This window comes from Salminus brasiliensis, chromosome 24, assembly GCF_030463535.1.
Source record: "Salminus brasiliensis chromosome 24, fSalBra1.hap2, whole genome shotgun sequence".
NCBI classification, from domain to species: domain Eukaryota; kingdom Metazoa; phylum Chordata; class Actinopteri; order Characiformes; family Bryconidae; genus Salminus; species Salminus brasiliensis.
In genome coordinates this window covers 5,275,386-5,286,727 of record NC_132901.1, presented here as the reverse complement: position 1 = coordinate 5,286,727, position 11,342 = coordinate 5,275,386, and the positions used below count along the sequence as shown (strand labels likewise).

The following is an 11,342-nucleotide window of genomic DNA, read 5'->3' as shown; positions in this document are numbered from 1 at the left end:
TTTAAATCCCTCACCAAGCAAGACCCCCTTTTCAGGTTTAATGGGTTTAAATGGTAGATCGTCTCTGCATGTATCTGACATGAGCGCCGTTCCGCCATCCATCCATCCTCCCCCCGCCCCGGCTATCGGCACTCACCAGCCTCATGGACCCCCGGGTTGTCGCTCATCTCCAGCACCAGTAGCTCCCGGCCCTCGTAGCTCTCCCCCACCGTGTAGATGCGGCTGATGGAGGGGCACTGCAGCCACACGGCCACCAGTGCTTTGCGCATCTCCTCGTAGCGGTGGTACTCGAAGGAGATGCCGCCGCCGCCGCCGCCGCCGCCGCCGCCGCCGCTGCTTCGCTCCGCCGAAGACGCCGCGTGTCCGCCCGGAGCCGCCAGCAACAGCAGCGCCGCCGCGCAGCTCAACACCACCGCCACCGCCGACATGTCTGGCCGCAGTTTTCCCGTCTTTCTGTCTCTCGTAGACTCACCGCCTCAGTCGCTACCCGCTCCGTGACTGTGGACCGTGTCTACCTCTCCTCCTCCTCCTGCTGCTCTCTCTCCCCCTCCCTCCTGCCCCTCAGCCGTGTCCCCGTATGCAAACGGCAGGAGAGTCGTTCTTCTGAATCGGTTCTTTTGAATCGGCTCTTTTTTCTCGGTCATTTCAAAGACGGAATGAGCCGAGTCGCGCAAGTGTTGCAGGATAAAGGAGTCGAACAATATTGGAATAATAATCTTCACAGAAAACCGTGATAAAATCATAGAATTAATAATAGCATTAATAACATGTCATTTATGAATTTTATTTCTCGAAAAAACATCTTTCTTTCATCGAATTTGAATGTACTTTACAGTAGTCGTGTAAATTGAGCAGATTGGTCAGAAACGATCGGTTGATTGAATCGGGCAGTTCGAAAGAATCGGTTCAGTGAACTGAATCGAACCCTCTTATCACGACAGCGGGAGATACCTGTTCGGATAATTCCTCCCCACCCGTATTCAGACAAGTCCCGCCTCCTGCGCTAGAATCGCCAGTCTGCCAGTGAGACTGCTCCAGCCAATCCTGGCGCAGGAGGGCGGGGCGTGGCGGAGAACGGGTGGGCTCATAACATTACCTGTCATTTTGCGCAGTGAGGGGCAGGAGGAGCAGGTAGAGGCTTGAGAATGGGGGAAACTATGAGGTTTAAATAACAGGTGTTAGGTGGGGAGCTTGAAACACACGTAAAGCACGTAAAGTGGGCTGACGTTGATGGCAAATAATATTACAGATAATATTTATGATATTTGCAGAGAGGTCTGGGTTATGCACTCATTGAGCACTTTATTAGGAACACTATACTAGCACTGGGTATGGCCTCCTTTTGCTCTCAAAACAACCTCAAATCTTCGTGCCATGGATTTCATGAGATGTCGGATACATTCATTTGAGATTCAGGATTCAGGACGCTGCCGATTTTCCAGGAGCAATTTCCCATTCCACCACGTCCTAGAGGTGTTGTATTGGATTCAGGTCAGGTGACTGGGAAGGCCCATGAAGAACGCTGACCGACTGTCTGCCATCTGTGAGCCTCAGCAGAAATCTCGCACACTGTCAGGTCTGGTGAGCCTGTGCCCACTGCAGCCTCAACTTTCTAGACCTTGAAGCTAAAGGAGAAGGCGGCCTGGTCCAAGGAGGAAGTCAAATACTCAGCTGGGGAACCCTGGGTTTCATACCACCTACTCGAACATCACTGAGGATCAGGTACGCCCCTTCCTTCTTTCAACGGGATAATGCAGCCTGCTACTCTCCTCACTTTTGGTTAGGGATGGTTTAAGATCTCTGACCTCAATCCAAATGCGTACCTGTGGGATGTGCTGGTACAACAATTATGACCTGAAACGGCTCCAAATCACAACTTTCAGGACTTAAAGGATCTGCTGTAAGGCATCCTGTGGTATCCGGCCCCGAGACGTTAGCAGCAGATCCTTTCTGTAAGTTCTGTAAGTTCTGAGGTAGGAGCCCATGATCCTGCAGAGATCCGATTATACATTCCCGAGCCCACCAGCATGTACATCATTTCCCCTTAACTTCTGTGGGGGTTCTACAGCGCAGAACCTGGAACAATAGATTCTTAGGTTCTCGCGTTCCCGCAGCGGCTCTATCGGACTGTAAAAACCACAGGGGACCAATTTCTCAAACACACACACACACAAAGATAGCTAGAGCAAGACGAAGAGAAAAGCCCAGATCCACAGTAAGGATCACCCGTTAACGAGTGTCTGGGGGAATCCGATCACAGAACACACATTCCGTTTTAACTCGGATTAAATGAGGACAGGATCCGTCTATGACCACCTCCCAACATGGTTCGAGTGATCCGATCGTAATCCAATCACAATGCGTCTTGTGGGTCTTTTCATGCGGACAAGTGAGCCGATCACCAAAAACGCATTAGTGCCAGGTGTAAACAGGCCCAGCGTGGCTCCGATTTGTACTCTTGGCCATTTGTCCTGCTTCCAACCCATCACATGCTTGACAGGTGACACTGTGAAGAGGTAAACAGTGTTACTAATTTCACCCATCAGTGATTTTTAATGTTATAAATTTTCATATATAAACCAAAAAAAAAAACTGAGAATTTCTTGAGTTTATTCAGCCTGATCTGATATGTATATTAAATATTTATACATACACCGCAAATACAGTCACACTTCAGATAAATATTTTTCTTTTCTTAAAAAATGAAAAGAACTTTTTTTATATATGTATTTCTACAAGTTACGGCGTGTGCAGCATTCCAACCAAAAGCATACAGTCTCCTCTGTTAATTTGCTTTCCAGCAGGAACTCCGTTAAGAGGAATATCTTCACAAAAACAACATTAAAAAGACGAAGAAGTTTTTAGTACATAGAAAATGTAAAGTGCTCCGAGGAATGACGTCATTATTACTTTTACAGCGATTGTCGCATTACTGATTAATAACACCGAAGGCAAAACCAATCCCGGCGGTTCCTTCGGGTCACAACGGCCTATTTGATTTCATACGACTGAGGTATAGACACAGCAAAGCAACCATCAAACAGCGTACAGTCATGGCCAAATATATTGGAACCCTTGCACCTCTTTCAGAAAATGCTCCACTGCACTGCAACACTGTTGCGATCACAAACGCTTTGGTATATTCACGTGTTTATATTCCTTCGACTCCATTTGAAACGGACGGGCACTTTTACAAACTGTAGGAAATAACCGGACTTGAACTCACAGGGTTCAGACGGTTTAAATGGAGAAAAGCACGGAGCAGAGCAATGAACTGTCTGAGAATGGGAGAACCAGGTATGGACAAGCTGAAGGCTCCAACTCCATCTCTAAAAATCTTTCTGTTCCTGTGTCCACTGTGCGCAACGGCGTTAAGGCGTTTACAGCCCTACGCAGCCAACCTCCCTGGATGTGGACGGAGGAGAAACACTAATGCAAGATTGCAATGAAGGATTGCTGGAAAGGGTAAGAGCCTCATTCACTGGTTTCAGCTTTGTATGCTGTACTAGGTATTAATCTGAGGAAGCCAATAATTCAGCCCAGTCCATTTCTGGAGTTCTGTGTGGAATAGTATCAGATCTCGCTGCTTTGTGTTGGTTCAACGCATGTGAATACCAAAGCATTCGTAACTGCAGCAATGATCCGGGTGAAAAGGAGTGCAGGGGTGCCAGGATTTTTGGTCATGACTGACACATGATAAGTGTTTGAGTGTGAGTGAGTGCGAGTGTTCGTCTTTCCTTTCAAAGGCACACTGGGTAAAATTCAGGATGCTGGTTTTGACACACTGACGTCTGTTCAGTTCTGTTTGTGTTACTCGTCTTTCTTCAGGCCCTGTTTCTCGGTGTAGTTGTTGAACTGGGAGTCGGTGTTAAAGAGTCGGTCCCACCAGGTGAACGTCGAGCCGTAGTTGCCCACGAAGTTCATATGGTGAAAGTCGTGGAAGCGTGCGCCGGCATAGAAGGGGATCAGGTGCAGCGGGTTAAAAGGGATATCATAGCCACTGGAAAGGCAGACAGAGATATTATTGTTAATAAACTCACTAAATAAAATACTACTGCTGTTAAATGCCAAAAAATTATAAAAAAAAAAAAACTATATCAAATAATAATCATCCGTGATTTTACTTGGTTAACTGGAGATTCATAAAATACATCAAATGTGTTTTGCTGAAGTATGTTTTTAAAATTTAAATAAATAAATAATTACAATAATACAAAATTATTCCAAAACACTGCTCCTGTGTAACTTCAATAATGAAATACATTTTTTATTTCACTAATAAAAGAAAAACATGCATTAAAATGTATTAATATTATGGTAAAAGCTTTGCTACACTAATAACTTGAATTTGAATAAATTAACATCTAAAAAGCCTCATATTTCAGTAGGGGTGAAGAAATATCAAGGCAGAAAAATTTACATCCATAATTACAGTGTAGGGATGCAGCAATATGGCAACTTGGGGCCAAAGCCAATATGATATATCGGTCAATTTAAAAACATTTAAAATGTAAAAACTGGAACTACATACAGCTATTCATTAAAACTGCATATATATATATATATATTAAATCATTATTATCATTTTAGAGCATTTCTATTAGTCAATTCATCATGCAATGTTGACACAATGTGTGAAAGAACAGCTTTAAATCAGGTCAAAAACTGAAAAACTAAAAAGTATCTGTTAAAGTAATTTATTACGTAAACAGTTATGAATACAGTATGTGTGTAGTGACCACTACAATAAAATATTCAGAGACCAAAGAGTGCCCTCTGGTGTTCAAGTGTGTTCACAGCCTGTACACTGAAAAAGGGTCCTGTCAGCACAAGAATTTGACGTGGTGTTTTTTTAAGGTGAATAAGAATGTCTGTGTGTCTTGTAGTAGTCTATGTATATAGAACCAAGTTATACAAATGAAATAAATATATATAAAATGTAAACAAAATAAATGTTAAATGTTTCAATATATATATATATATATATAATCAGTGAGGGTGAACTAAAACTTGGGTGAAGTTATATACAACAGAATATGCATGTGTGTGTGTGTGACTGTATACCTGTGCACATCGATGGTCTCCAGCAGGCGGAAGGTGACCCATGCCCAAAGGAGGGCCATGTGATTACAGAACACCATGATGCCAATGAAGAATCCTGCCCCCAGGATTATCGTCTCCAAGGGGTGAGCATATTCCGCCTGCATCCCAAACGGAGACTGAACACACACACACACACACACACAAAAAGAAAGTTGACACAGAAAGTTTACACATATTCATATGGACAAGTGTCTAAAATCTCTAGAAATACTTTAACTTCCAGTTAAACAGCTTAGCTCTTGACCAGCATAGCTTTGATGGTGTGGCTGGTCTGCAAGCGTGAACAACCTGACCAAGCTGATCAGTATGACCAGCATGACCTGGATCAGAGCTGGATTTTTTCATTTTTTCAGCAGGAGAGTCCCAGAGTCTCGGTGCCAGATACTACAGGTCACCTTCATAGGACTTGTAGAGTAAGCAGCGAGTGAGTTTTAGTGGAAGCATATTAGGCAAGTGGTTTTAATGCTCATCGGTGTAAACTCAAATCACTTATGTCCAATTAAAAGCCAATTACTTTAGTACCTTAATAACCCACATGCTATAATTAGGGTCATCAATACACTTCATCACAAAAGAGCTTCTACTTCTATGTCATAGTTTAGCGTTATGTTTTTTTTAATTATTAACGTTATTGTTTAATTAACGTTTTATTTAATTATTTAAATAGTATATCAGAATGACTGTAGTAACTCTTGACATTAAAAGATTTGTTTGGGTGTTTGAGTGTGAAACTCACTGTGAAATCATGGTGGACTTTGTGGATGTATTTGTAGATTCTGCGATGGTGCAGAGCTCGGTGAAGAAAGTAGTGCCAGGTATCCTCAATCACTGCACAGCCGAAACACTGAGCTAACAGATACGGCCTGAGGGAGACATGGACGTGTGAGTCAACCTGCCTCTTTAACACAGTCATTTTTAGAAATTTGTAAATGTTTGTATTTTGCAAGAAAGGCACTTACATCTATTGATTTACATTTACATACAAAAAAAAGAAAAGTTCAGCGCATTGAGTTGCTGGTAAAGGTTTGGACACGGCTATTTAAACGATATGTTTTGTTTGTTTTGAGTATCAAATAAATAAAAAGGGAACAACTCCTCTACCAATATGTTAAAAAAAACAAAACCAACAGATCATCTTTCATCCTGGGGTGCCCAAACATTCACACATGGCTGTACTTCGAGCAATAAAGAAATCTATATTATAGTCATCCTCATCCTTTCTGTAAATACATGCCCACACACTTTTCTTAACCTGCTAATTGTGCATCCAGCTCTCCTTTAAGGAGACGCAGACTTGTGAGTGTTGTTTAGGGCCTGACTAGGACTATATTCAGCTATGCAGTGAAGTACTACACAGTACAGTACGCCATACTGTGCGCTGACTATTCGCTTCTAGCGTTTGCTAGAAGAGTTTCGATAAACAACTGCAACAACCTCGAGGTTTGAGACTGATCACATGCAGTGAAACAGTGGTGTCTCACCAGCGAGGCATGGAGTCCCAGTCGTAAGGGATGCTGAAGAACTCAGTGAAGTAGTATGTTCCGCAGATGAGAGGCAGCTGGATGCAGAAGTGGTTGAAGAGGAGCATCTTAAAGCACTTCCACTGCTTCTCCCACGTCTCTGGTTTGTCCTAAACACACACACACACACACACACACAGAAATGCTTTCTCAACTAAACCTAAAAACGAATGTTCTGATGAGCACAAGTCTGTGCTATTAATCACAGTTTTAAGGTAAACATCTGCCGAATCTTAACAGCTGCCGAACTCAACTGTTGGAACGTGTGATTGGTCAGCCGGTCACCCACCTGCTGAATCTTGTACTTCTGCATGAACGGCATGAACTGGAACAAGAAGCCCGGCAGGCAGAACAGGAAGTAGACCAGCTCGTGGACGATGAGGGAACCCCACGTGGCGATCTGGAACTTGGTGTAGTTCTGCAGCATATGGTTCCACGCCGTTCTTACCGGCGCCTGCAGAGGGTTCTCCGGCAGTAGCGAGTCCACGTACTCCACGGCCAGGTACGCCGAGGACAAAATGTTGGTCGTGCCGTTCACCTCCATGCCCGTGACTCAGTGGGAGCACCTTTCTAGTAAACAAACAAACAGGATTAACTGAGCGCACCGAGGGCCCATTATCACTGCAAACAAAAGAACAGACCCTTAAAAAGGGGTTCCTCAGTTACTAAACTAAAGTTACTTAAAGAACCTATTTATTTGACTGCTTCAGTGGTTCTCTGCCTGGGAAAATGAGTCCTTATATGCCCTCTTTCAGTACTACACAGTTCCATGCAAAAGTTTGGGCACTTCTATTCAAAACAACCCAAAAGTAAAAGGCCAGAAGCCAAAGTCTGGGTACCCTGCAGAGTCAGTACATAGTAGCATCGTCTTTGGCAGCTACGGCTCTTTCAGGTCTTGTTTGAGGGGTTTCCATCCTTTGGCAAAAGGCTAGAAGCCTTCAGCAAGATTCTTGGGTCGTTCTGCTGCACTGCTCTTCTCAGGTCTATCCACAGATGTTTGTAGATGTGTAGATTAAGAGGATGTAAGGACATATTTGTGGTCATATTTGTGAAGGTGTTGCTGCACAGTAGAACAGTGCACCACAGTGCACCACCACTCCAGGGCCTGCTAGAACCTCCTAAAGATCGTTTATCGCGGTCAAGCAGAGGTTTTGGTTTGCCTTTCTAGCAATCCTAGGAGCAGTTCTCTCCGAAAGTGTCCTTGGGTCTTCCAGACCTGAACATGGTCGTCACCGTTCGTGTAACTCCCATTTAATTACGACCTTACAAACTAAGGGAACGGGTCCTGAAAAGCTTTACTATGTTCTAGTACTGTTCTCTTGCTTTGTGGTCATCAGTTATTTAAATTTCCAGAGTGTTAGGCTGCTGCTTAGAGGAGCCCATGGCTGCTGGCTGTTGGGACAAGATTTGAGGAGTGTGAGTATGTATAAAGGTCCATCACAATGATTATGAACAAGCCACAGCCCTAACAAGCTCATTAAGGTCTGGGACCTTGGTAAAGGGTCTCAGTGAGTTAACATTGACGGTAAACAGTACAGTACAGTGTAACTGCTGGTTTCTGATCTGTTTCTGACATGACACACTTTTAAATCTTGAAATCTCGTTTGCATGCATGTCCTTTCCTTTTCACTCCAAAATTGCTCAAAACTAAAAGAATACTCCAAATCTTGCTTAAAAAAAACATCCTACCCACTTCACTGCTCACAGTAATAGAAATCTTGACCAGAGGAGCTATTGAGGACGGAGTTTCCTCATTTCTTGACCCCAAATCCAACGGAAAAAGTGTCTGATTCTGCCTAAACCGCATCAAATGTCATCCGTTATGTAATTACATGATCATATTTTAGTAATACAGGAAAATGCCAGTAATCCCTCGAAATACTAAAGTTTAAATTCAGTCAAACCTCAGAAGTGACCGCACAGGTGATCTTCTCTGAACCCAAGCTTGGACGCTGGACGTGTTCAACCTAAGCAGTAGTATAAACTTTCTGGAACTGACAAGGGCGCAGACTCGTTCACACAAAGCTACCGCAGTACTGTAAACACTGCTGACTCCAGCTAGAGCTGTGAACTACGTCCATCAGGGGGACGTCCCAATCTGAAGAGGTGCTATCGGTGACAGTCGAAGTCCAGGGTCATCCACAGATTAAGCACTTAAGGTGCACGTATTTGTCACTGTACAGCGTACAGCGAAATGTGTCCTCCGCATTTAACCCATCTGGTAGTGAACACACACTCACACACACACATGTGTTAGGGGCAGTGAGTACACACACACACCCAGAGCGGTGGGCAGCCAACTCCAGCGCCCGGGGAGCAGAGAGGGTAAAGGGCCTTGCTCAAGGGCCCAACAGTGGCAGCTTGCCGAGCCCGGGAATCGAACCCACAACCCTGTTATCGACAGCCCAGCGCTCTAACCGCTGAGCCACCACTGCCCCCAACTAGAAGAAGGAGGTGTGCAACGCTGATACTGAAGGATCCAGGAAAGGGACGACGCATTAGGTGAAAACAGGCAGGTTTGCACCCATGACATGGTACCACCTCACGCTCAGGCCATGTAGTATCTCCTACAGTACTTATTACTTAAGCTACCTACTTCTTAGATCACAACACACAGCATAAACTCTTCACTATACAGTGCAGTATAAATACAGTCTTTGAGGAAATAGTACAGCTACATTATGATCTTATATTATTATGGTTTATTAGTCATGTTTTGCCTTGAGATGTTTGGGATTTTGCATGCTAGCTAGCTAGCTAACAGTTTCACTGTAGAGTCACTGTAGACTTTTAGAGCTAGCTAGCTTCCTTTCAGCTGGCTAATCAATCATTTACAGCCATTATAATAATAATAATAATAATAATAATAATAATAATAACAATAATAATAACAACAACAATAATAATAACAACAATAATAATAATAATAACAATAATAATAACAACAATAATAATAATAACAACAACAATAATAATAATAACAACAACAATAATAATAATAATAATAATAACAATAATAATAACAACAACAATAATAATAATAATAATAACAACAACAATAATAATAATAATAATAACAATAATAATAATAATAATAATAATAATAATAATAATAATAATAATATTAATCTCTGGTCTTAGTCAGCAGAGCTCCCTGCAGGTCCACAGATAAAGCCCAGGTGGGGAAGCTGGCTAGCTAGTGCTAGCTAGGCTAGGCTCGGCTCGGCTAGCAGCACAACCCCCAGTGCCCCCCTGCTTCAGCTGAGCGGGTACAGGTACAGCTCAGGACGGCCTGTGGAGTCCAAATTAGTGAGTTTCCAGAGCTGCCGGAGCTTTCTGAGGAGCCGAGCCGCTGTGAGGTGAGGTGGGTGAGGTGGGTGAGGTGAGGTGGGTGAGGTGGGTGAGGTGGGTGAGGTGAGGCGGGTGAGCTGAGCGTCTTACCTGTGAGAAGCGTCTCCTCTACCTGCTCGCGCCCGAGCAGCTTTAATGTACAGCGGCTTCGGCTGCGCCCATTGGCCGAGGCGAGAGCGGAGTGACGTAGCGGAGCAGCAACCGCGCGCCGATTGGCTGATGGTGTGGAGTGATGATAGTGAGACGGGAGAACCTTTGGCGGCAGCCAATCAGGAGCGAGGTGTGGAAGCGAGCGGAGGAGCGGACGGTGGGGTGGTACAGTGGAGGGAGAGAGGAGGGACCAGACCCAACACACACACACACACACACACACACACACAGAGAGAGAGGTTTGTATTTGAACGATCTCAGGACGTGGGGTCACAGTGTGTAGAGGGGGGGCATTTCTGGGGACGAATCACAGGCCTCCCCGAGTCTCAGCATTTTTACTGACCAGATACGAGGTCATTAATCCGGGCATTTCTGGATGGCCCTGGATTATTTTGGTCACTTGAGAATAATGATGTCCAGGTTGATGAGGTCTTCAGATTCAGATTCAGAGAAGCCATCATGTCCCTAGGCTGGATTTTATTGTTTCATGTTTATGAAATATTTTATTACAAAATAAAGAAATAATTTAATACATTTTTTACAAGTATTTTAATACAGTGATAATTGAATGAATATTTTAATATTTAATATTAAAAATATTATTTTCACATTACACAACTTTTTATTTAACTTCTATGCAACTTTTGCATATTTTTGAATAAAATATTATATCCTTCCCAACATTACTGCAAAAATTATTTTTAACAGTGTTTCTTACATTGTTGTTTTTTTTTTTCAACAAAAATAAGCACTTCAACATATCCTATATGTTTAATACATGCAAGATTAATATCTAATCTAATTTAATTAGCTAATATTACATTAACTACAAACAACATGCATACAGAAAGTTGTGGTTTTACATCACTGTGTTCATTCGAACATCTCCAGAGCCTGAAAATGCATAGAGAAGTCTCCAAGCAATCCTATTGCTGATCATGGGATCTACAGGCAGCTCTTGCCACAGCTGGAGTCAAAGTGCAGCATCTACCATCAGAAAGAGATTGGTAGATTTTCATGGGAGGTGAAAGAACCCCTAGACCAAAACCAGGACACTCAGCAGCAACGGTCTTTGGACAAATGAACCCAAAGCTGAATTATTTGGACGCAGTAACAAATCAGTTTGAGCACAAGAACCCAGATCAGCTGTGAAGCTCGGAGGTGGAAATGTCCTGGGTTGGGGCTGCTGGTCTGCAGTAGGGCCTGGAGAGGTGTCCA

The 11,342-nt window shown here is 43.4% G+C and overlaps 2 protein-coding genes across 3 annotated transcripts in view; both read right to left on the bottom strand.

The window, feature by feature from the left end:
- cpe (carboxypeptidase E) overlaps nucleotides 1-546 on the bottom strand; it is a 24,013-nt gene extending 23,467 nt beyond the window's left edge. Inside the window, exon 1 of the mRNA XM_072670092.1 lies at nucleotides 137-546. Coding sequence (XP_072526193.1) covers nucleotides 137-428 — 292 coding nt within the window. The 5' untranslated portion in view covers nucleotides 429-546. The remainder of the gene's footprint in view (nucleotides 1-136) is intronic.
- A 2,061-nt stretch (nucleotides 547-2,607) lies between these two features.
- Nucleotides 2,608-10,122, bottom strand: msmo1 (methylsterol monooxygenase 1). Of its 2 annotated transcripts, none has more exons than XM_072670186.1 (6): nucleotides 10,065-10,122; nucleotides 6,913-7,189; nucleotides 6,585-6,733; nucleotides 5,840-5,966; nucleotides 5,065-5,219; nucleotides 2,608-4,000 (listed from the first exon to the last, which is right to left on the bottom strand). In XM_072670186.1, exons 2-6 carry the CDS (start codon nucleotides 7,165-7,167, stop codon nucleotides 3,811-3,813), a joined length of 876 nt encoding a protein of 291 aa, XP_072526287.1. In that variant the 5' UTR covers nucleotides 7,168-7,189; nucleotides 10,065-10,122; the 3' UTR covers nucleotides 2,608-3,810. The 2 variants fall into 2 exon arrangements, with proteins under 2 accessions (XP_072526287.1, XP_072526286.1); XM_072670185.1 differs by having other exon boundaries at nucleotides 6,913-7,193; nucleotides 10,065-10,111.
- Between the last annotated feature and the right edge of the window lie 1,220 nt (nucleotides 10,123-11,342).